At 38.3% G+C, this 26,795-nt stretch overlaps 2 protein-coding genes across 2 annotated transcripts; one reads left to right on the top strand and one right to left on the bottom strand.

The window, feature by feature from the left end:
- Nucleotides 1-128: 128 nt before the first annotated feature.
- LOC108666615 lies at nucleotides 129-20,719 on the top strand. The gene is made up of 7 exons (XM_018153526.2): nucleotides 129-533; nucleotides 14,179-14,405; nucleotides 14,939-15,899; nucleotides 16,180-16,208; nucleotides 16,544-16,825; nucleotides 17,178-17,391; nucleotides 20,664-20,719. The coding sequence occupies exons 1-7, from the start codon at nucleotides 485-487 to the stop codon at nucleotides 20,717-20,719; spliced, it is 1,818 nt and encodes a 605-aa protein (XP_018009015.1). The 5' UTR covers nucleotides 129-484.
- On the bottom strand, nucleotides 20,650-24,608 carry LOC108666614 (serine/arginine repetitive matrix protein 2; the record flags this gene model as incomplete). The annotated part of the gene is made up of 4 exons (XM_047884052.1): nucleotides 20,650-21,640; nucleotides 22,329-22,838; nucleotides 23,253-23,384; nucleotides 23,613-24,608. Coding segments are annotated over 4 exons (1,831 nt in total), but the record flags the coding sequence as incomplete, so codon positions are not given.
- Between the last annotated feature and the right edge of the window lie 2,187 nt (nucleotides 24,609-26,795).

The raw sequence follows: 26,795 nt of genomic DNA, 5'->3' as shown, positions 1-26,795 counted from the left end.
TGATTATACGTATTTTCCAAGTAAAATAATTATTCTATTGGAGTAGGTTTCACAAGAAATCTGAATTCCCGAAATCACATCATACAAAAAGCGGATGTTCTGTCAAATTTCGTCGCTGTCTCGTTGACAGTAATAAGCCATGGGGCATGAACGCATGATGGCTTTCAGTCTCTCACTCTCAGTCTCATAACACAGTAGCACCGTCAGCGCGCCTGTTCTTTCTGTATTTGAGTTTTTGACTACGTAAATCGGTGAAAAATTCCCAAACTTATTCAGGTTTTTATGAAGTCGGTAATTTTTTTCTGTGACTGCTAAAATAATGTTTGTTTTATAGGCTTAATACGACATACGTAATACCTACCCAAGTCGGCAAGTCCCACCTCAGGCCTCCCAAGTTACTTGAAAGTTGAAATATTTACGCATATTGATATTTGTTAGAATTGTTACTAGGTGCCAGGACTAATTGAACTTGAAGTGTCTCTCAATGGCTACTTCAGAGAATGAGGAAGAAACACTTGATGCAAGACTAAAAGGTAAACTATTTAAATTTAATTCTATGTAATTAGGTAGCTAATAGCCCTATTAGGTATTAGCTAGTTTTTATTAATCAAACAATCTATTTTGATAGATCATGTTTATAATTTCTAGATTTATTTTAAATAATGTTAAGCAGCTATTTTTGTTGCAGCAGAAGACAGAACTCACAGAAGTTGCCCCTTGCCATAATACTTAGGTTAGGTATATTGTTGTTGTNATCAGTTGCGATCAGTTCCCGCAAAAAATGTAAACAACATTTTTTCGATTGCATAGTTTCGGTCGCATTAGAGCGGTCAGACTGCTTTATTACTTGTTGTTGCCGACGCTGCATCCACCCTCTGCATAGTGGCCATAATACTTAGGTTAGGTAGTATATATATTGTTGTTGTCCTCCAAGGCTCCAATAGTGAATAGAAATGAATGTTATTGTATACAAAAGGTACCATGATGATGATGATGATGCCATGGTAGCCAGGTGGAATTCTAATATATAGTGCTCAAATGTAATTGTGGGCGGAGTCATGTCATTGTCATCTCCCTTCAGTCAGGATTGTAAATTTTCTACTTGTTTGTGAAATCTTGCGGCTCCAGCGTGATGAAATTTTAATACAATTGTCATCTTGCAGCCTAATTGTGCACTTTTGTTAACAATTAGGTAGAAGGCAATTCATCTGACAGAAATCTCGCGGTTCCAGTAATGGTGGGAAGTTCTAGTTGCGGCTCTGAAGCCCGATTGGAAATTTAAGGTAATGAACAGGAGTACTCATTTTCACAATTCTCACGGAATTGCACAGAACTGCCATTGCACGGATTTCGTAAGAGATCTTGAACATTCTCACGGAATTGCTATGTTTTTACGATTCAACAAATACGATTATACGAATAACATCTCAATTTAGTCTAAAAAGATTACTACTTTGAATGGCAATGAAAGGAGTCCTTTCATTGCCTTAATCCTAAAGCATAGGAAAGAAACGCAAATTGTACTGTAATGCATTCATGCGCCATTGTACCTTCTCCCACAAACAATTTCACTGGCTCACTGCACGCATATGCAACGTTGCCTGTTGTCGCCTCATATAATGCGGAAACGGGAGCAGTAACATTTCAGCAAAGTTTTTAAAATAAGTTCGAACATTATGTGATTCTTTTCACTAAAAACTGATCTAGGAACCAATTTTTAAGAAAAAATGTACACATTTCAATCATGCAATGATAAAGTCAAAAATCTTAAACCAACGATCTCAGTTCATATCAAAACTTGATTTTTCTCAATAAAGGGTAATGTAATTAAACTTGTTCGCAGTTCATTTTCAGTACCTATTCAATAACATCGTTCTAATAAACCTAATAACATAAGATTTCAAAAAGGTTTTCCAATGATGTACATAACGAAATTTATGTCGGGAAAAATGAATACTTGTGAATAGAATAGAAGTGTCGGCGTTGAAGAAATAGGCCCATGGCCTGTTGCCGATTCTTGAACTTTTCGTGACTTGATTCACAAGAGATCCGGCCTTTGGAACCCAATCTTTCTATAGCTGACCATGTAATCCATTGGAATAATTTTATTTAGTTAGCCGTGCATACCGTGATCTTGAAATCTAAGGACGATGTATAAACTCTTGTTTAAATAGCGCAAACCCTGCCAAACTTTGTTCAATGAAGGACCGACATCGCGCAGGGTGAATGACATCGGGTTCGATATGACGTAGCAAACGGTAGCATGCATCACCTTCAAAGCGAAAGCATAGCAGCCAGTTAGATCAATTAAAATCAGTTTTCGGATATTACATAAATTCAGATGTATATTAATTTACAGTCTATTCTATAATTGTTTAATCAGTTAATATATCCATTAAATAAATTTGTTGGTGTACATAAAATTAACTCGGCCCTTCATTATTTTAAATTCAGGTCGTGAAGCCGCATAGAACTCCTCTGACTCAAAACACCATTCAAGACAATAAATTGTGCATTGTCGGACTAAGAGCGTAAGGTCTAAAGGCTTAGCCACAATGGATGAGTCGGTCCATTAATGGGCAGGGTGAGAGGTCCTGGTTCCCGGGCTGTTGGTGGAGAGTGGATCATGGTGAAACTGAAGCGAATAGGATACTACGGATGGGAGACAGGAATAGGAAGGAGACGGAACAACCACAAAGGCGCAGCAATCATCCATCCCCGTACTTCATTGCTACATCACCAACCATCTTCTCCAAATCATCAACCGGCTGCTCCGAGTAATGAAAAAATCTGCACTGACTGCTGTCAGAGTGTTTTAATCACTGCCCTTGCCTTGGTACCTTTTCTTGGAATTTCCATTAGAAGGACATACAACAATCAGATGCTAACAATGTACAGTCAAGTATGGGTCATGGGTCATAAGGATTTTAACGTATTCAGACCTATTTTACGTAAAATGTAGGAAAATTTACCTTTACCTTAGCTGGTCATTTCCTACGCAACCTTCAAATAGCAAGATATTTGACAATACTGTCTTCTATTAACATAAAAAACAGCATTTTAATGCATAATTTCCTCATAAATATCCAATTAGAATATTAATTTAAATATTTCGTTGAGAAAATTGGCAAATATATACACGTCGTTTCCAGCATTGATGTTTCGTAAACTTCGTTCATAAGTATTTCTTAACTAGCTATGCTGTCATACTGGATCACGCCAATCCTGATGCTTCCGTGTTTGCCAAGAAGTAATTTTTACTTGCAAATTTCGATGTGCATGTATATTTAGTTCTTTACCTAATTACCTAAATCTAACACGAGTCTACAACTGATGCCATTGATTTTGCGCACATTTGAAAATAATTTTTTTCGGGTGGCCATGTCGGTACAGTTTAGAGTACCAGTACCATGATTTGAGCTCTGACTTGTGAGTTCGATCCCAGCTACCTGCTACAGGTCTGGTCAAATAGGTAAGGTAACCAAACGGTTAAGCACATCAAAACTGGAGCGTGCTGAGTGAGTTGCATGTTTGAAACAGCAACTAGCTGTAAATATTCTGTGAAATTAAGAATTAGGGACAAGTCTAATGGTCTAACGAGCGCCGAAACCAATATACTATATACTAAAATATAGTTTTGTTCAAATGATAGAAATACTAATGAGATGAGTGCAAACAATATTTATTGGCGGTCCGATTTTGAAATTGTTTATGCATCTATTGATGTTTCCTCATTCGATAATAAAGGGCTCTAACAGGGTTGGCAATGATTAAATCATGTGATTAAATCACTGGAGTTTTTATAAAAAAAAGCATGATTTTTTTTTATTTTTTCAATTTTTTTGATTTTTTCAAATATTTAAAAATATTAAGTGGCAGTCTTTAATTTATATTGAGGTATTTTTATTCATGGTTTAGTATAAATGTACTATGAATGACAAATTGTCTCAAATCAGGTGACCTTGCAGGCCACTGTAAATCACCCCTCAGAGTCTGGGAACATGCGTTTCAAAACATTGAGTGACATTCGAGCTGTGTGAGCTGTAGCCCCATCCTGCTGGAACCACAAGTCTCTCAATGCTTCATTTTCAACAATGTTTTCCATCATGGGCTGCAAGAAATTTTGCAACATTTAAAAATTAATTTAAAAAATTTAATGACGTCCACATAAGTGAATTTCTTGCCAAAAAAAGATGCCTCGAGTATTAGCCAAAAATAGATAACTAGTTGAAACATTTGCATGTAAGACTGTAGTTTGTATGTAAAGACTCCAATAAAATGATTGAAATTATAATAAATTTATCATCAATGACGCAGCAACATCAGTCACTGTTAACAGTTACAGCACCTGACTCGCTGCTCGTCAATATAAGCCATTAATTAAATATTGGTCCGGAAAACGATTTGTAGGGTTCGATTGCCACACAATAAATAAAATGCTTTTTCTATCATGCCAGAAAATTTTAGCTTAGTTTTGTTAACAAAATAGATCGTTACTTAATACTTATGAAGGCCGGAGACAAAATGTGTTGTTGCCTGTAATGAAGTTAGTGACATTGAGAATATGAAGATTGATGATTGGGAAATCTCATTCAACGTTTTAAGAGATAGTTTGTATACAAGCAAACATTTGTGTTTCTCGTGGTTAATGCAAGAAAACTGAGATATAATACACTGCGCAGAATACTGAAAAACTAAAAAATTCATACTGAAGAAGATGGATTAGTCCTTGTTTTTTTTTTGAAGCAACATTCGAAAATTTAAATAAACTTTGGAAGACACTGACAGCCGACACGTGTCACGGTGTCAGCGCAGTAATGAGCAATGTTCTATGTCTGACTTGAGTTGAGAGCCTCACCAAAGTTCCCGCTTGTATTTACTATAGAAAAATACATTATATCAAACATACATTATTTAGTTGCAAAGGAATGAAAACCAGTTCAACTCATCATTGGTTACGGTGCTTGAGCAATTCAAAGATGTGTTATATCATGAAGGCAACCCCACAACAGTAATAGAGTACACTGCACACCCACACATTAGCAAATCAGGATGTCAACTGCAACTTCTGCAAGGTTGCTGACTTGCTTAGTTGTCTCATTACTCTCGTACTTGGTGTTTGGTGAGCCGAAAGGCGGTATTCATACATCGCGTTCACAATTGCGTTCACGTCATATATGCTTCTCGAGCAATACAATGGTCGAGTGGTTCGACGAACTTGAACGTTGCTCCTGGTCCAGTAGCTTCTGTTTGATTGCGCGTCTGGCTTCCGTATTTTTCTGGCTTCAAACTTCGTGCGGATTTCACTTTTCTGATTGCGCTGCGGAATTCGAATTGCATTCATTATCAATTTTGTGCATCCTGCGGAATTAGTGCCAATTTTTCGCAGCCTAAGCCCCCTGCGGAATTCATTAACAGGTGGACTAATCCCTCTGATGTCGCGTTTTTTCCACTTAGGCTCTGAAGGTAGATGTTTTCCACACTTGCCTTCAGTGAGTGGGCGGAGACTCATAGTGGCAAAGCAGAGAGTTTTTTAAACTCTCCCTCGAGTTCATTTTTGAGTCCTATTGGTAGACCAGTAAAGTATCCTGTATACCAGCATTATCATACTTAAGAAATTGGTTTAAATCTTGAGTAAATGAGGAAATTAAAAATGAACTGATTCTAAAAAAGCTCTGGTTTGCGTTTGCCACTATGGGCGGAGTCATGTCATCTCCCATCTGTCCACTGTGCAGAGAGTGGATGAATATTGCAAGATCTTTGGCGACGCTTCAGTAGCAAAATTTATACCTTCAGAAGATCTTGCCGACACATTTAGATTGAAATTCTTTCATTTAATATATTTTTCAGTCTTCTGTCAACTATTTAAAAAAAGTAAGGTTTCCTGTATGTTGGATTGATCAGTATGCAGTAAAGCTTGTCCGGAAATCATTTGCGATGAGTTCCCACCAAAAAATGTAATCATCAAGTTTACGATTACGTAGTTGCGGTCACATTAGAGTGGTCAGACTGCATTATCACATGTTCAGCCATAGTCAGGAAGGTGCAGTGTGTACGCCGGAGGTTCGTTTTTGGATGTACGCCAGTACGCCAGGGAAGAAAGTTGCCAATATGCTTGCTAAAAACGGAAGTGTAACCCTCGCCAATGCTGCATGATCAACACAGGCACACGTACTTTACGATTGATGCCTGGCGATCATCACAAACACACGTGCTTTACGATCTATATAGCCGATGCCCAATGATCAACACTAATGCGCGCTCTTTGCGATCAAAGTGGCCGATGCCTAATGATCGACACAAGCGCACGCGATTTACGATCGTTTTAGCCGATGCCCAATGATCAATACTGATGCGCGCTCTTTGCGATCAAAGTGGAAGATGCCTAATGATCGACACAAGCGCTGTTATGTTGTTATACTGTGCTAGGTGATGATGTGTTATGTTGTTATAATATGGTGTGTTGTTATACTGTGCTATGTTATGATGTGTTATGTTGTTTTAATGTGCCATGTTGTTAATAATATAATGTTATAATGTGCCATGTTGTTAATAATATAATAAAGTTCGTAATAGAACGCACTAGATCGTAATAGATCGCATTAGAAGGCACTAGTTCGTAATAGAACACACTAGATTGTAATAGAACGCACTAGATTGCATTAGAAGGCACTAGATCGTAATAGAACACACTAGCTCGTAATAGAACGCACTGGATCGCATCAGAAGGCCCTAAATCGCCTTGAAACGCATTAGTATGCACTAAAATGCTCAAAACCAGATGAGGACGTACGTCGGATCAAGCCAGATCACCCAGATGCGGACGTACGCCAAGACAAGCCAGATGCGGACGTATGGTACGTCGGGACAAGCCAGATCACCCAGATGCAGACGTATGTCGAGACAAGCCAGATGCAGACGTAGGCCGGGCGTGTGTGCCAATAACGTTATTTTAGCTCTTTGTACGCCGCGTTCGTTGTACGCCAGTAGAAGGGCTTGGAGCCCCATTTATGCCGGATTAATCCGCGGAAAACAGCACCATTCTGGTATGGATGTTCAGTTGACACTTGCTGTATAATCGGACTGTTTTTAGGGTAAAATTAGTTATTTGGGGTAACACATGCATGCAACCTTGTAAATGAGTTCGTGGCTTGTAAATAGTTTTTCATTACTCAGCATAAATGGCTTTTCATTAAAAATTACCCGGCGACGCTTGGGGCTTAAAAACCCATATATTGGCGATGCTGCATCCACCCTCTGCACCATGGCCATCTGTGATTGGTTGAGAGGTCATTCTGCGTCTCCCCAGCTGCGTTACGCTAGGTAATCCCCAGCATAACGCAGCCGGGCATCTTCATGGCTTTTGACACAAAGCGCCCAGCCGCCCACCACAACAGTGCCGTTCAGCCACAGGCCGGAGTGCAGCAGGCCCTACCACAACAGCTACTCCTAATGTAACGTAACCTACCCTAACCTATTCTGTGCCGCCTGTAGCGGTAGGGCCTGTTGCGCTCCAGCTCTGTGAAGCAGTGGCTGTGTTGTGCAAAGCAGATTTACTGTTAGCCGGAGTTACCCACAGCTCATTGATCTGTGGCTATGTGTAGATATTGCATGCTGATGTTTGGTGTTGGGCCCAGGGCCTGTTTACAAGTAAATTTTGTTACCCACGGCTGCGCTCCCACCAAAGTCACCCCATAGTATATGGGCTAAATGGGGTGACTTTGGCCAGCCAATAAATGTTCAGAATAATAGATTTTTCTTCTTTTTTTCAGATAATATGAGCGGCTATAAACGTAAATTAGATTCTGTGCGTGTGTGTCATACTTATAGGATATATTATGAGGAGTCGTTTAAGAAAGCATTGCAATTGATAAAAGATGGTGTTAGCTTGAGAGAAGCTACTAATATTTGCAAAGTCCCTTGTTCAACTTTGAGCGACCAATGTGCTGGCCGTCATTCAAAAAATTTAGGACAGTCTACTCTTTCACCTACAGAGGAGTCAGATTTAGTATCTTATATTTTTCTGCTTTCAGACTGGAGCTTCCCATTAGATGGTATGAATTTGTGTTTTTTAGTTGAAAATTACCTTGACAAACTGGGTTGCACTTCACGTAAGTTCAAGGGTTGCACCTCTATCAAGCATCATTGTTTTTTTTAAAGAATGCTCGAGATCCCATGGGGACTAAATTTTTTCAAACTTTCACATCCAGCTGCCATTGAAATTGACAGAAAGCAGCCTTAATGAAGCATATGATTCACAAATGTGAGTTATTTCTTTGTTTTACAATTTTTATAATACAGTGGCATTGATTATCATTTTTTAAAACACCCTACATGGCCAATGTCACCCCGCTAATGGTTGAATTCAGCCACGAAATCATTTTACTATGTTTTTACTGCGTTTTGACACATGTGACCAAAGTCACCCCATCGTTTGGTGACATCGGCCACCCAGCTAATTTAAAAAATTATCAAATGATATAATTTTGACATAACATATTCAAAGAAGAATCTTTCAGTATTATATTTACAAATTTACAATTTCCAGCAGGAATTCCTATTTTGTAGGAATTTGATTGGCAGAAACTAGTCTAATTTGGCCAAAGTCACCTCAGTTGATGGTAGCCACAACTTTTTAGCATTATAAAAACCACTTTTTAGCTATGTGCCACATGGGGTAATCAATCCCTAAGAATTTTAAATTTCTGAGTCATGATCAAGTATGATTTCAAGTGACAAGCGTGAAATTATAAAGTTCAATTTGAAATATTAGGCAAAAGTTTCCCAAAATGCCTAGTAAAAACAAATATTTTACAAGCATCCTAATTAACATGAGGTTTTTACTGTGTGATAAATACAAAAATAGGAACCTCTTTTGGCTACCTGAAAAGATAATAATACTAGAACAGTAAAACATTTTACTCAATTTACTGCTGGTTTATTAAGGAAAATGTTACTAATTGACTAAGTTTTAGCTTCAGCTGCTTGCTAAATAATTAGGCCTGTTTCTTATGAGTTATTTGGCTACATCACCCACATGGTTAAAGATGGATTGGAAGGTGTAAATAGGTTGAACATTTTGTATGCACACTATGCAGTCATTGAGGTATGCATAGAAGGTTGTCAATGAAGTACTATTGGTATTTCATGGTCAGGAAGATGTGCCCCAGCGCACTGTCAGGTGCGTGGGAATTTATATTGTCATGTTATCAACCTGCGTGGTGCGAAATACTATACCAGTAAGAAAATGCCCTGTGTGCCATACTCCTAAAAGGCTAAAATAGTTTAAATATGAGTGCAGCAATGGAATTGCACACCATACTCAGGAACATATATCCGCATTGTGTTGCGGTTGGATATGAGTTAACTAGATTGCTAAGGTGTCAACCCAGGTTATAAAAGTCAGCATAGTTATGAATATTCATTCTAGGGGGCAGGGTGCAGACTGCAGAGGGTGCAAGCAGCATTGCCAATATATGGATTTTTAGCTCAAAGTGTTGCCAGCCATTTTCAAGATCAGTCACTGGGTAATTATTAATAAGAAAATGCTGCTAATAACTTTGATAGTATATCCCTTCACTGCATCCTGACAAGCTTCACTGCATCCTGATCCATCTGACGTACCGGAAACCTCACTGTGTGCGATAATAGTTTCCAAATAATGCAATAGTTTCAATCCAAATGTGTCGGCAAGATCTTCTGGAGGCATAAATTTTGCTGCTGATGCATTGCCAATAATCTTTTGATATTCACCCACTTTGTGGCTTCTGCATCCTGGTATTCATTCATAGATCACAATTTGGGTGGACATGAATTACAGAACTAAAAAAGACAAAATGGCTTGAGATGTGCCATCAGTGCCTTCTAATGAACAACTGGTTGCTGCAAATAGGGTATGAACTTGTTTGTCAACAGTACAAACCTTTACGCCAACGTCGGGACTACATTCCCGACATCCTCCCATTTGGCCAAATAGACATAATCAATACCTAATAACAATGCACATAAATGGACTATAAAAATTAAGTCAATACGGCATAATTACTGAGTGTAACTAGACTATGTGATACAAAATATTCAAGAAGAAATTGATCTCTTCAAAATATCTCTCTTCCAGAATCTGTAACTAATTCTACAGAACAAACAAAGTTATGGTTACAGTTACCAACAATCAAAGAAATTAGTCTTCCTAATTTCCCAAGTACATGAGGGTGATCGCTATGAATTTGTACAATATCTCCTATCTCAACAATATTAGAAGAAGTTACATTGCTGGACTGAGATCTTTCACACAGCGAAGTCAAATAGTCCAAATGCTAAGAGTTTCCTAAAACTTTGAAGTAAAAGTTGATTGCGAGTTTAACATTTGGTAAGAATTGTCTTTTCATTCAAGGATGGGTCACGAATATCTCCAATGTCAATTGGGTCTGGAAATTCTTTGATCTGACTACCATTTATCAATATTGATGGTGTTATTGGTTGTAAATTGTTGATATCTTTTGATAGATAAATCAATATTCTGTTATTTATTTGTGCTTCATTTGAGCAATTACGGTTTCCAAATCTGGGTGCATTATATTATGTCGTGTGTACATTGAATGTGAAAAAATTATAACTATAATATGAAAGTTGTTATGTAGGTTATCATAATGCAAATCACTATATAGTATTAAGATTGCACCCATCCTCCACCCATTATTGAATTATCCCACTTTTTATCTAAAATTCAACAATCTCTCTTCTAGCAAAGATTGCAAAATTCATTAGCTGCATTAAATACTCTCTGCTGTCTGTAGAGTGCTGTGGTAGTTGAGTTCCTGTTGACGTGACATCTGTTGCTTGTTTGACGCTAATTTCGTAAAGGTTGCTTCAGATAAATTAATCATTGCCATTCCCTTCTTTCACCCTCAATTTAATGTAGTAGCTAACTAAATTGAATGGTATTATTCATACAACTTGTATCTATTGAACTTTTATACTTTCAGATCTGATGGAAGTGGCTAGCGTCCCTAACAATGCGAGGATGTAGATCAAAACATTAGTGATCTAGAAGCAGGCTGCACCAAAAAAATATTTCAACATGTCTATAATTAAATAAAGATCATTACATGTAATTTAAGGGGAGCGTCTGCCCCAAAATAAAAAATTTTGACTTTTTCAATTTTTATACTCATCTTAAAGGTTACATTCTGATGCATCCAACAGTACCAAAACCATCTCTGTACATTGATTTATGCGTTCAATACAGATCCCGTAAGGTGGGGAGGTGTCCGAGCCCCTTCAGTAAAGTTAAGGCAGAAATTACCTGGCCAGGCACCATAAAGGGGATCATCTGACGTAAAGCTGCCAATTATGACATTCTCCAGTTCTTATACTCATCTTAAAGCTTACATTCTGACGCATCCAACGGTACCAAAACCATCTCTGTATGTTGATTTATGCGTTCACTACAGATGCCGAAAGGGAGGGTGGTGGGACGGTTCTTTAACAAATAAGTAAGGCGGAAATTAGCTGCCGGGAGCACGTAAATAGACTGTCTGGCAAGCTGCAGCTCAGTCACCCTCCTGGCATTGCACGTGGAAGTGTCCTAGCAGTTGCTCCCACCATCCTTGACTGGAATCAATCTCCAGTAATGCTTAGTTTCATTTCCTGGCTACATTGAGTGGCTATTTTGATACGTGCGGGACTTTGTCACGCTGTCTTGAAAAGTTAACTTATTGTCACGGCAAACCTATCTCCTCCTAGAGTTTTAAAGCTACAGCAATGACAGATACACCATTCGATTAGTAATTAAAATATCTATCGATTCGTTGTAGCTTTTTTTGAATTTCTTTATAGTTTTGGAAATATTTTGAAAAAAGGGGGCGCAAATTGAAAAAAGCAAAAAATTTTCAGAAATTTTGGGAAAAATGCTCCCACATCCATAAAAATTCAAATTTTTACAACGAATTGATAGATATTTTGATTGCAAATCGAATGGTATATGTCTCATTGCTGTAACTTTAAAACTCAATGGAGGAGATAGATTTCTACAGTACCCCTTTTTTTGACTGCTTTCTAAGAATTTCACATTTTTTTCATTTTTTCGAAAAATTGACTTGAATAACAGCTGTCTATTTTTCGTTTTTACATATGTGAACCTTTTTCCAGAGTGTTCCATCTGTAAACAGCCAAGATAAATTTTAGAGCAGATGCTCCACTTAATAAACATGAAATCTCCCTATTAAACAGTTAAATCTCCTTAGTCATCAAAATTTATATCAACTACGCAAGTCAAACCAACAATAAAAAAATTTGTTTAAAAATTACTTTTTAAAGACACTTCTAAAGGGGCCAGTGTCTCCGATCTTACACATGTGCAATGAATTTCTTATTTTATTTTTTAAATATTAAAAAAAAAATATTTTTTTAATTTCCTTAATATTTAGAATTTTTTTTTAATTTTTAAAATTATTTATTATGTCAATTGATTCAAGCATTGTCTCCAACTTTATGCAAGTTTGCAAAATTTCAGATCAATTAGACAGTTAGAAGTTTGTTAAATATTTATTATAAGATTAGTAGGTAGCAGACAAACAAACAAGAAGTGAAGTTAAAGAGAAGTGTCGTAATAAAATATGTGTTTAAAAATTACTTTTTAAAGACAACACTTCTAAACAATCCAGTGTCTTGGATTTTACACATGTACCACGAATTCTAATTTTATTTTCAAATATTGAAAAAAACTTTTTCAAAATTTTTTTAAGAAATCAAAATTTTGCAAATTTTCAAAATTATTTATTCTGTCAATTGATTCATGCATTGTCTCTGACTTTATGCAATTGTGCAAAATTTCAGATCAATTGGACAGGTCAAATTGTGTCATATATGGATTATAAGATTTGTAGCAGACAAAATTATTTTTTCAAGTTTTTTTAATAATGAAAAAAAAATTTTTTTATTTATAATTATTTATATTCTGTCAATTGATTCATGCATTGTCTCCAACTTTACACAAGTGTGCCAAATTTCAGATCGATGGACAGGTAGAAGTGTATTAAATATCGATTATAAGATTTGTAGCAGACAGACAGACTGACAGACAAACAAGAAGTGAAGTTAAAGAGAAGTGTTGTAAAATATAAGACATCTCCGGGTTACTTCTGACTCTTCCGCTTATTGGATACGGATGGTAATCGTAAACTGCCGCTATTAAATACATGGAATGTATGTAAACAGACGGTGTTGCCTTATGAAAGTGGAGAATATTTATTCTAAAATAAAGTTCTAGATTTCTCACTTTCACCAAATTTCCAAACCAAGAAAAAGCATATATTATTGATTATTGAAGTATACGTAATTAAAGCCATACTGAGTATTTTGTCTGTTCCTTAACAAACTGCCCCTTTGCGGCACAGAATCGATGGGCAGAATAGCGCAACACCTGTGCAAAGAGAAAATATTTATAATATAAATATTTATTTTGCCAAACTGCACCAACTTATGGCTTTGAAAAAACTCATTATGCGTGGGAAAATTCCCGGAAAACATACATCATCCTGAGCAATGATACTATTATGTATGTAATTGCCTCTGTAATACTAGCGCAGTAATAGTGGCACAATAATGAGAGGAGCTAACTGTGGGTTTGAGCCTTGCAAAGCTAAGTTATTGTTATAGTGTTGCTGGAGGGCTGCACTTGGTAGCTCATGAAAGTCAGTGTCATGAAGTCAGTGTTTGCAGTATATATATATATATGGCCTTGTGCTGGTGCCCCAAAACAGAGTATGGTTATGTGCCACCTCAAGATATTGCTTTAATAGATCTCCTTAATAATATTTAAGCTACAAATATCTGGAGAAATTTAATCATAGCCAAGGGAAAATTTGCATGAAGTTTGAGCAGTATTGATGATTCTATTTTGCTTTGCATTGCCTGTGTCATATTATAACTTTTCTTTTTAACATACTAGTTTCCTTATCTATTTTGCTCCACCTCCTTATATTGAATAAGAAGTATTTTGTAGAAATATAGTGTAATTATGTTGAAAGTGGTCTGTAAGAAATTTTTTCGATCTGTATTTTCCTGAACTGCACATTTTATTGGATAAACCACTATAGTCCAAATGTGTGTTTTTATTTATTATGATATACCGGTAGGTATAAAAAAGAGAAATCAAAGGATCATTTCTATGTGCAGTTGCTGGACTGTGGGAAGAAGGCCTTTCATTGGATGAAAAACGCCAGTATTGTAACTTTCTCATCGAGTCCTGCAGCTCGGCAAAGAGAGATGAGCAGCGCCGGCAATGGCAGCAGAATGAAGAGCTTGCATCTCATGACAAGTCCAGCATTGAACCAAATGATGCTGGTGTCAAATCCCGTAAAATTTTACAAAAAGTGCCGGCTGCAAGTGAAGAAAAGAAAAAGGTACTTGGTGATTCCTACCTAAAGTTTAATTAGTGTAGGCTGTTCATATATCAATGCTGCATTCATTGATTTGACCATTTTTGGTGGCATAGTGGCAAACCAGAGATTATTTAGAACCATTTCATTTATAATTTCCTCATCTGCTCAGTATTTTAATATGTATTTTTTTCAATTATGTATGAAAATGCTGGTATCCATTATACTTAATAGTCTACTTAGAAGACTCAAAATTGAAATTAAGGAAGGGCAATAAAAATGTTCTCTTTTGCCAATATGGTTGGTAGATTGTGATTGATTTTCTTTGGTTTATATAGACAATATTGGCTTATCACAATTCTATTCACATCTACCAAACTGGTAGTTCATTATCAAGAAGGTTCCAGTTTGTAATTTGAGCTTGATGACATAAAATTTTCATGATTTCATTTCATTCTTTAGGGATTTGGGCAATTAAGGCTATTTAACCTTTTACATTTAATTTCTCATTGCAATTTTTTGGGCATAAGTGGAATCAATTATTTACTTTTTCTCAGGTTGAGACAAGTGATGATACCAGTAATGAATCTGCCCAATCCATCAAAACAATTGGTGGCAAGAAGCAAGAGGATGTCTCTCTAGAATCAACTTCTGCTGACTCATTTCATTCTGTAAATGAAACGTTTTCTGATGACTCATTTCTAAATGAAACGTTTTCTGATGACTCATTTCATTCTGTAAATGAAACGTTTTCTGATGAAATTGAATATAAAGATGAAAATTCCAAATCTGTAGATCAGCCAGCACAAAAGCAGACCAATGTTACACTTGATGCTGGAGAACAATCGCTGTTGAGAGCCAACTTGTCTTGTGTAGATTCAATTAATGAAGTAACTCTCACTGCTAGCAGAGGGATGAACAATCCGTCTCCTAAGTCATCTCCAAAAGATGGAAAATATGACAGTAATTGTGCATCTTCTAGTTTGTTTGTGAATATGAACAGTAGAATGCCTTCTTGGGAAATTGTGGAAAAATACCCCCAAAGAATAAATGATATCAGGTTCAGAGATTTGTCACATTACAATTCAGCTTCAGAAGAAACCCGCGCTAAGATGTACAAGGAAGTATTAGAATCACTAACCAAGACCAGTTATGCTATAGCTGAATCATTGCGGGAGCCAAACAAGCCAATGCCTTGGAAAAGAGTGATCAAGCCACCGCGGATCCATGAAAAAAATGATAAAGAAATTTCGTTTGCAGCAGAAGGTGCTTACTCATTGAGGAAGCGCCGCACCGCTCAAAAGCATCATTTTGTTAGTTCTTCTGTAGAAGAAGAAATGGATGAGCTTCCAGAAATAGAGCAAATAGTGCAATCAAAAGACAACGAGTGGATTCCAAGAAGTCATACGAGTGGCAGGAAAATAAAAAGGGCAGACAAAGTCTGCCAGCCGCCAAAGACAAGCTCGCGGACCCCTCTTACTGAGTGCCAAAGCAGTGATGACGGAGAAAAACGACCAAGTGAGTAGCTAGTGATTCCTTGTCCACAGATTGAAATTTGTGCCAGTTTGACACTACCTATTGACATGCTTGTTCTGGTCTGTTCGTTTAAACTGTTTTCAAGTAAAATTTAATTATCTAATGGAATTATATTTCTATTTGCTATTTATCTCTTCCGTCTTAGCAATTTGGCCGTAAGGTGTAGAATAAGCGTTTTCCTTGCACAATTTCTCTACCGCATGTCACAAGTGATAAAAACTGATGTAAGGTGATCTCTATAAATCTCCCTCTTTTATTTCAGTCGCGACTGGAGCACTTCCCACTGCTAAGGTTAGATTTTTTACAGGTTCCTGGGTTCTGAAATATACAGTTTCATTTCCGCTAAAATTTGCAAAATTTTGACAGACAAATTTGATATTATGAGGTTGGTACAATTGAAGGAATCAGCAGCTTTCATTTTCCAAATCTATCATAGACTCCTTATGTCTGACATTAGTTGGTGCATTCAACCATGAATTAAACGTTGAAAATGTAGACTGCTTGAGCCTGATAAGATTGTATTTATACTTGTAACTTCGAACGTGGGCGTTTCTAATAGTAACGTCATCTCACTTCCAAACCGAGGCCCAGTTCATTCGTTGATTCAAGTGCACATTGTTCCTCAGATGTTGTGCCGGTCTCCCATGGTAAATATTTCTAAGCCGTCAAACAAAGCTTTGCAGCCGTCAAGTGTTGAGGCCTGCGGTAGCAACGTTACCTCCAAATCATCGACCACGATGTCGCAGGATGAAATCAGGGCTCACCATCTGGAGGTGCTCGCCCTGGCAGATCGCCGCCGGCTATTGGAAGAAAGCCAAGGTTCAAAGAGCCGAACTTCGAATGATGAAGGAGATAACTCGGTCCAGTGTCCGATTTGTACCTCTTACTTCTCGCAAGGCAAAATCGAGGTATTTTGTACAGAATACCGTGGCGTTACATTGGTTAAGTTTATATCGCTTTCGAAGCTGGGCTCCAGTTAGATTCATTAAATTATTGCATTGAAGTTATTTGCTAAGGTAAATATTTTTTGTATTGTTTCTAATTTGATTCACACTTTAACTGCATCCAAATTTATGGTGATTTACAACGGCTCTCATGTAAGAGAAGAGAAATTGCATCTTAGCGTACAAACATTTTTTTGAGCAAATCAAAAGAACCTAAGCTAATGTCATTAAATGTTCATGGGATATAATTCCTTGATTGTTAAGTTACAGTATTTATTACATATTCCTTATGTTTGAAAAAATATGATCACCGCAGAGTCACGCCTCCTCGTGTAATGGCGAAATTATCACGCGGGCGCAGACACTTCAGCGGCAGCTAAGGGCGCATAAGAGCTACGCTGCTAAATCCAAAACGCAATCATCGGGGAACGTTACAACTATCGATAGCGACCCTGATGATGTTGACGAAACCGAGGTTCTGAGCGCTCGTGCCACGCGGACGAACACTTCAAACCTTCCTAGGTCTTCTGGTTTTTTGTTTTGTATGAAATATTTTTACAAAGTCACGAATACTCACGACGATCAAATTGAGACCACGTCAAATGTGGTGTGTGTATGTGGTGTGAGCGTGTGTGCGTGGTGTGAGCGTGTGTGTCATGTCAGTTTGTGCGAAAAAGAAATCATTGAAATTGGGCATATCTTCGACTGCCTAATGACGTGTCAGCTTACCTCTCATCTCCATAACGAATTGTACCCTTTAAACGTTATTCGCCGTGACTGGCTGAAACGGTTGGCCAGCCAGTGAATTTTTTTTAAATAATAATCACTGTGATTGTATCATTTCAGTATTAGAACGTAAATATTCACATGTTACTACCTGGGCATTAAAGCAAACTGCATTAATTAATTTTGACTCGCTACCCTGTCTTGCTTTGTTTTGGGATCCCCTCCTGTGCTTTTATAGTTTAAACTTCTGTTGTCCATTGGCGATCACTTAATTTTAGTCCTTATTTCAATGCTACCGTATATATTTCAGCTATCAATGTTCTACTCGCTAGTGCATACGGGCACTAAACTCTATGTCCGTAGTAAAGGTTTGTTTAAAAACATTGAGGGCCGAGACAGAAAAATGGGTTGCACGTGCTCGTATGCAGCTTAAACAAAATTGTCTTAAAAGATGCTAAGTATTTTTAGAGATAATTGAGATAGATGCTAAAGAGTGTGGGAGATGCCAGCTATACATTATTCTTCTTTAGTGATCGTGCTGCCTTACTTGCAAATAGAAAAAATGCAAGTGTTTAACTATAATGTCGATAGTTTTACTTAAAGGATTGCTTGTATTTCTTCATGTGAATGATGGAGCCAGCTTTACTAGGGATATATACCAACGTATCGTGCTCTGAATAAACATTTTTTCCTTCTGTCATTGCTTCGTTGATTCTATTTTTGCTGCCATAACTATCATCTTGAAAAGTTGAACTTTTTTGTTTAGGAGAGATATATTACAGTCTTAAGGATCTGTTTCTTTAAAGATATCCCCATGTAAAGGGCAACATGTTTAACTGTGATGTCGACACTTTTGTAACTCGGCTAACATGGAATTGGTTTCGTTTTGCCGCAGTATTTCATTGCGATCTTTCGTGTTGTATTTTAATTTACTGTGTTTATTTTAATGAGTAATCGGAACATATTATCGACATTTTTCTACTCGAGTTCTACGCAATACGGGAGAACTGTGACGCCTGTCTTACGTAACGTAAATCGTTAAATCTTGCATGTGCGGTGAAAAGTTCCTTTTTCGCATGGATTAAAAATGTTTTTACATGGCATCGTTTTGTAGAAGTTTATATCGCTGAANATTTCATTCATGCCATTCATTCTGTCTCTTATACACATCTAGATGTGTATAAGAGACAGGTTTTCGTCGACGAGAAAATGCGCTCTCTGTCACTCACTGCTGTGAGTACTGAGTTATATTTTTTACGAATACGGCTGAGTATTCATTGAGTATTACGAACATCGAAATCTCATCAAGTTGCAACTCGTACATATTAATCACACAAATTATAAACAAAAATTGGTCAAGTATAATAAATACATTGGTGTCACCATCTATCTCTGTACTTGAAACTAAAGTATTCTTAAATTAGCAGACGTGCGAGCAGATAACTAACTAGCAGCTTAAACACCACACAAGATTATCAATAAACAAATCTTATCACAACAAATAATGCACAAGTATTAACACATAATTAAGTACAGAGGTAAATAGCATATAAGTGGTAGTTAAGTACGCACAAACTGACGCAGCATATATGGATAGAATGGTGTAAACTGGAGAATCCTGTTAATTACAGTATTTTTCATGGCGATGTTAGGAGCATTATTGAACAACAGAGCAAATACTACATGTATCGTTGGAAAAAGAAATACGCATCCTAAAATACGCTAATTGATTTATATTTATAGTTANTAATAAACAAGCTTCTTCAAATAGAAATAAGGTTGACGACACTCAATAGTTCAATTGGGTTAAAGCATTCGTTGCACATATCATTACAAGCTAGGGTGTTGGATGTATCATTAATAAGTAGGTAGTAGGATGTAACATTAATAACTAGGTAGTAGGATGTATCATCACTAACATGTTGGCTTCACAAACGACACGAGATTTAGAATACGCTTCTCGTTTGTCAATTACTATTCACCATGCGAGAAAAATTAAATTGCCTACAAATATTTTAACATCCAACTTTTCATACGACAATGGCACTAATTTTCAAAAGAATATATTGCGTAAATTTGCTGAGCAATGTTGATAGTGCGTCTATTGGGCGACTACGTCTTTAACAAACAGGGAATGATGAACTGAAATTATTATTAAAGAGTTTGATACACAACAGAAGGCAAACTTTACCTCCAGATGTGAATATTTGCTCACACTTAACAACAGCTTCATTACTGAGACCTGAAGCTTAGGAGGAGCACCAAGGCTGTGCATTTAGCTTTAAAAAAAAATTAATTAAAATTGCAATAGTTTTTTGCATTTTACAACTCTTCAGCCCATTATTCAATTTTAACAAAAATCACAAGTTTGAAATTTAAATTACAATTTGCTAGACCGATGCTCGAGAAATATCGGTCAGTGATTTTCAACAATTATCGGAGATGAAATGAATTCATGTAAATGATCTGGATTCTGGAAATGATTGGACTTACTCTGATTGGGCGCTGCTCGACATTGCAACTCCTCGTCCCCTAGCGCTTGCTTCATTAATATAATCAAGCAACAGCAGCAGCAGCAGCAACATTCATCCTGGCAACCGAGAGCATATTCTTTGACTTCGCTTAGAACTTTTTAAAATTTTTGGATCCTATATTTGCACATAAGCCAAGTATTTCGGATATTTAAATCTATTTCGCATCTAAAGAACTGGAAACTCGAGTAAACCTTTGGAAATCAGAGACGTAGAGCAACTCAAAGATATAATAAATTTAAAAAAATGCTCGCGGTTGCCACATTGCGTTAAATCTCATAGGTATCAAATAAATGTGCAGACTGGAGCTGAGCAGCAGCGGTAGCAGCAAAAAGTTGTATTGCATCGAACTCGGAACCGCGAACTGAACATTCCAAACAGGTACCGTTAACTGGGGTGACTTCGGCCATCGGGGGTGACTTTGGCCACACCTACAACAGAAACAAATGGCAGCAAAACAAAATAATAAACGTTGGCAAAAGTGACTGGGGTGACTTTGGCCAACGTTTATTATTTTGTTTTGCTGCCATTTGTTTCTGTTGCAGGTGTGGCCGAATTCACTCCAGTTGACGGTAACGTTATAAACGATCCAAGAAATTGATCAGTATTAGGAGCTTGTAGGTCAGCACTGAACCATCATGGTCGACAGCGGTAAATGTTGAGCCGCGTCGAGACGGCTTCGTCAAGAGACCGGCCAGCGCGCAGAGCTTCGCAGCGCATGTCCACTTACGTTACAGACATACTATGATACTAAGCATCGAATGAAACGTTGTCAAGTTTAAGAAATGTTCCTATCAAGATTCTATTTCAACTGCAATCGATATAAATTTCCAACTAGATATCAATTACCTTAAAAATATAAATGGTAGGTTATAACACACATACTTTGTACAGCGCAGCAATAAACTCATGATTCTTTCTCGCGAGAGAGTAACAACACTGAGAAGCGAGGCGGCTCTACGTACACATGTTTTAGTCCAAATTAACTGCAAGACCAGACACAGGTTACAGCTTTCTCTCCATCGACTAGGTTTATCAACAGCACGAATGGCACCAGCAAACGTGTGGATCTCGCTCTGTACATAGACTACTTTCAAAACATAGCGCGATATTGATCTGTTCTTGATGACAGGATTTCAAATCTGAATGTACGACAATCTACACGCATGACTCAATAAATCACGTCACTTTAGTCGAGTATAACATGTTTGATGTTACAATATCGATGGTAGACGTTATTATGGCTTGGCCCATCAAGAAAAGTAATCAAGCATATCACCAGAGTAGGTATATAACTCAGCACATTATCAAAGGAGGTATTTAAGCACATTATTTTGTCCTGCCATACGAAGGGGAGCGTCGTCTTGACCAGGAGACGCTCCTGCTGCGGGAGCGGCGGAGGCAGCTGCCCCGGCGCTGGGGGCTGTGGCTGCGACTCCTGCTGGACCACGACGAAGAGGATGACGAGTCGCTCTCGGGGGGCGGCGTGGGCCGGTGGTATGGAACCGGCCGCTTCCGGGCACTGAAATGTTCGGTACTTAAGGGGCGAGGAAATTCATCAATTGAGTTTTTTCTGCGATTTTTATATCTCAGTAAACAAATTAACAAGTGCACTATCATTTTACAAATAATATAGATTGTAAGTTGATCAAACAACCCGTAAATGTAGTCCAGTCAAACCTCCTTTCTGAGATCAGGGGCCGTGCTATCATAAGTATACGTAGCGGTCACTGTGCAGGGTGGCACAGTGGCAACCGTTCAGAGTACACCAAGATCGGAGTTGCGAGCTATGTGTTCGATCCCAGCTTCCCGCGACACTAAAACCGGCGAGGAGGCCGGGCGGTTAAGCAACGCAAAATTGGAATAGTGATTTGTGTTCGAGACCCACAGCAAGCAGTGAATGTTCTGTGATGTTATGAATCGGTGATATGTCTAACAGCATATTTAATGCAGACACTACTATACTACACGTAGCGCCTTAAGTACACATATAGCGGCTAATTTCTCTCCTGGTATTGGTTGGTTAAGCTCGAAAAGACGTTGGGCGGCCAGACTTACTAACTCATAAATATTTTTAAAAGTACGGTCTCAACGCGCAACCTTATAATGCGGCAACTTCATGTTTATGTGAAATAAAATTAATATAAGAATGAAAAATGATAAAACTACAAAACATAACCAAAAATAATTTTAAAAAACAGCAGGCAAACCTTGTGATCCGCCGCTTGTCCAAAAACGACGGTGACCCACGACGTCTAGGTATGGAAACCGACCGAGATCTACTTCTAGATCTGGAGGACGATCTTGATCGCGATATTGATCTTGAGTAAGACCGGGAGCGGGATGAAGATCGGCTGTAGGATCTAGTTCTCGATCGTTTAGATCGCGATCTAGATTTTGACCGGCTCTCACTTCGGGTTCTCGAACGGCTTCCATGTTTCGATCGCGATCCTGACCTAGACAAAGTTTGGGACCGATGTCTAGTCTGTGACCTTTTTGGTGATCTTGATCGAGATCTGGAGTGCCGTGAGGGTGATCGAGATATGGAGTGCCGTGAAGGTGATCGAGATCTGGAGTGCCGCGAAGTTGATCGAGATCTAGAGTGCCGTGAAGGTGATCGAGATCGATACGGAGACCTGGATCGCGAAAAACTCCGAGATCTTGATCTTGACGACTTTGACCCAGATCTTCTGTGCTTCGATCGTGATCTGGAGTGAGACCTGAAATGCATGAATACTTCACATTGACTTTAAAAAATACTACGAGGTTAAGTTTCGAATAACCGGAACCTAGTTCTCACGGCGATAACTGACATCTTTACAAGAACATTGAGAAATCAACTGTTTGCAGTAACAATATAATATAGCAAATAACAATAGGAAGTTTGTACATACGTGCGCAACGATTAATGCGCACATGACACTGTAGTTCATACCTGCTCTAGAGTGATAAATATTGTTCAAAATGTGCGGCAACTTCGGAACGATACGACCTTAACTAAATACAGTATAAACATTTAAGCATTGTCGGCGTTAACGTTACGTATGAATAAATGATTTACAAGCACTGTATTGCGTAAAAACAATTTCAAGAACATAATGGAAATAAAGTATTGTGATCAGAGCCGTACGCACCGAGAACGCGAGCGGGAGCTACTTGACCACGGAGGACGCTGGCCACCGGACCGACGTTCGTCTGGACTCCTAGACCGATTCTTCGTCACGTCTTTGTCTTTGCTCTCACTCTTCAGGCTTGCTGATGGTTTTCTGATAAAAAACAAACTTTGCTTACCAACTTAGTGTCATGGGTTAAGGATAGCTCAGCTCATGCCTACCTAACAACAACTAACCGTAAACTCGATAGTGTAAACGTGACTATTGAGGTGCAGCACTGGCTGCTTGATGCTCCCAATAAGGGCAAAACCAATCAAAACCATAAAAAATATATCATGAAGCAAGTTCAAGATTGCCCACAATAAGAGCTTTCTGAATTACCTGACAGGCGTGGGCAGCAGCGGACTTGTCAGCCTAGGGCGCCCATTGACGAGAAGTTCAGGCTTGGCCTCAGCTGCTGTCAGGCGCGCCGATGGCGACTTGTTGTCTGGCGAAGTTAGTGATTCTTTTCCCTCTACCAGTGCGGGCGCTTTCATGACATTCTTCCCTATCTCAAGTCTGTTCAGCTTACGAAAGTGCAAGGGCGGTATCTTCATCGGAGGTGCCTTGTTCAAACCAGCTTGCTGAAGAACGCCGCTGTCTGCATGCACAGCGGGAAGCTTGCCATTCGCCATTGACGCCACGACACTTGCATTTTGAGGCTGCGGTTGCGAGGATTTTTCTCCGTTGCATTCAAGTGTCTGATTTAATTTAGTCAACAATGGAGATCGGGGGTCAGGAAGGGAAGGGGGCTTCAAACCAGGCACGGAAGTTACGGAATCTGTTCGGTTATCATCTTCATCTTCTTCGTCATCAGGAAACGTGAGACTAAGTTTATAACTATCTATCTTCTTACGGCCTAACACAGCAGTCGTGTCCTTACTGCCGGAGACGGTAAGAAGACGCCTCAAAGTCTCACGCTTCTCATCACTGAGAGAATTCGATGAGCCGGCAGCCCTGCCTGCACTTCCCTCGCTCGGTCTGTAACCATCTTTGTTACTCAGCGCACCAGGTCTACTGTAGCTACTAATTTTCACGGACACCGAAGCCTTGTGACAATCACTTTTCTCTTGCTTGACTGCCCCATTGAGCAGGCTTGGTTTGGTATCAAGTTGAGATTTATCCAGGCAAGTTTTACCCCCGTAAACGTTCTTCAGCCGTTTTTCTTTCTTCGATGACACGGACTTCTCACTCGAGTCTTCGATGGGTGGAGCGTCTCCGCGATCGCAATTTTCGTACTCGTCAGCGCTCGCTCTCCCGTTTGCCCCATCGTCACCGCTGTACGCAATGCGAAATCTGTTACGAATCTTGTTCGTAGTATTCGTGTCAAATAAGAAACTTGTGTAGAATAGTAAAACGAGAATCTAATGCATACAAGTAGATTTTTAGGCACTGAGTGAATTCTACATCATACAATAGTGTAAACGAAAACCTTAATATCATGCGGTACAATATTATTGTTTTGATTGAAAAGAATAACACCAGTTCACATGTGCACAAGAGAAATAACATCAGGTAAAATTGTTGTTCACAGAAGCTACCGAAATACTCACCCCAGACGATGTATCAAGTCCAGCAAAAACTCAACGTATTACGTCATCTTTGGCGACTCATGATCACTCATCCAACAGTAAATGGTATTGTTGTGACCTAAGCTGCGGGTTCACTAAAGATCAGGTGAGCACAAACCTCCAGTTAAGGCGTTCATTGTTGAAATTTGGCCATAATATGACTAGTTAGACGGGTTTCTAGGAGAACACACTTAACGGCGACTTGCAAGCATGACTTATTTCTAGCGCAGGCTGTCGTGTTGTAAACTCTAGTGATAATAAGGGAAAAATAAATAAGTGGAAAAGTCTGCTAATAAAACTACATTCACCAATGGAACGGACAATAAATAAAAAATTTTGGTAATTGTAAGGAAGATTTCTGAGTGTTTAGAAATTAAAATAAATTAGAACTGCAGATGATTTCAAGCAATGAATTGAGATAGAATCATAACACAAGAGTAAAATTCCTTACAACGTTAGAGCGAGCCGTTACGAAGAATGCAAATCTTCGTTATAGAACTCATTCTTTAAATATCAATCAACTAACAACGNCAAATAATCAAAATATTACGTTGTACAAACAGTACATTAGTAAGTAATCTCACAGTTATGAGAGGGAACAAAGTTTAGAAAGTGCCACAGAATTACTTCATATTCAGTCTAACGATAGGCCCCTACCACGCGAAGACAGCGTTAAGTTAAGAAATGATATTGGAAGTTAATTCAACTGCTAACTTAAATTATACGAAATAAGCAAAAGACAGAAAATCGAACACTTCTTAACATGTTGAACATAATGCGTTTCAACGAATGTTACTACGAGTGATTATTATTATAACATTCGAAATGAAATTCACATTACTTGCGCAACCGGAAGAATGAATCTCAATCCAAACTCATGCATGAGGGAATGAAATTTTTGTTGTGTAGCATAGAGGCAATAATGTATGATATTCAGTTAACAAGAGTAATAATAATATATAAAGCAAATTAAAAATTAACAGTCATAAGAGAGTAAAAAAAGTAAAAGCTTCGCGTGGCAGGAGCTTCACTACGCTACATAATAATAATGATACTCAAACATCTTTATATATAATATAATGTTCAGGAACAATGAAGTGACGATGGCATCGACACTGACGCTCGCGCCTGTCCTATCCCTGGTCCCGATACTTACTGCTGTGAGAGGTGAAGCGTCCCGCCTGGAGCGAGGCATAATATGGCAACAATGTGACACTTTAAACACCACCGTATCTAACACACACCCAACAACCCATTGCCTTATCAGCGTCTCATACGTCGTTCTCCACACCGATGATTTCAGCATAAAGCTCTTCACCCAATCAAAATTTAAGCGCGAATCAGCTTTAAGGCAGCGCCACTTTTAATGAAACAAACCGGCCTAGAACTAACTAGATATACATAAAAACAAACTAGAAGATAGATATATATAGTCAGCAGACATGCACTGACAACAATTAGGAGCAGTGAACGTAATTCAAATGATCTTCCAGTGAATGCATTACGTGTAGTGTATGCACGACGCAACTCAGATGCCAGAAAAAAAGTCTCCACGCACGGCTCAGTCGCTCCCTTACAAGCAGATTCGCGTTTAAATCTTTAATGTTCACGATTAAAACCCTCGATGTATGAATCACCCGCAGAAAGCTTGAGCTCATTTAAAACAATCAAAAAGTACAATAAAAATAAACTAGAAAAAACTCTAGAGTGCAAGTTGAACTTTATGGAAATATTATGCTATATTTTAGAAAAAGCTCACGGACAACTTGAATTCTTTCGTATAGATTTATCTCACGTAGAATCGCAGAATTCCACCTTAAGCGAACACACAAAGAGAAACATTTTATACTTGAGTGCCCATAAATAATTGTATCAGATGGAGTAGCTGTAGTCTGGTTGCAGAGTACAATAATAGAGGCTGGACAAACATTGTTATGATCAAGTATAATGCGCT

The sequence above is a fragment of the Hyalella azteca genome, unplaced genomic scaffold (genome assembly GCF_000764305.2).
Source record: "Hyalella azteca isolate HAZT.00-mixed unplaced genomic scaffold, Hazt_2.0.2 contig14421, whole genome shotgun sequence".
NCBI lineage: Eukaryota > Metazoa > Arthropoda > Malacostraca > Amphipoda > Hyalellidae > Hyalella > Hyalella azteca.
Note: the sequence above shows the minus strand (reverse complement) of the source record. Positions and strands in the feature narration are given on the sequence as shown.

Excerpts from the sequence above, each read along its gene's own strand:
- LOC108666615 (XM_018153526.2), top strand. The coding sequence starts at position 485 with ATGGCTACTTCAGAGAATGAGGAAGAAACACTTGATGCAAGACTAAAA. Across the intron at positions 15,900-16,179 it reads TGACGGAGAAAAACGACCAA|TCGCGACTGGAGCACTTCCC; the intron begins GTGAGTAGCTAG and ends CTTTTATTTCAG. Across the intron at positions 16,826-17,177 it reads TCTCGCAAGGCAAAATCGAG|AGTCACGCCTCCTCGTGTAA; the intron begins GTATTTTGTACA and ends TGATCACCGCAG.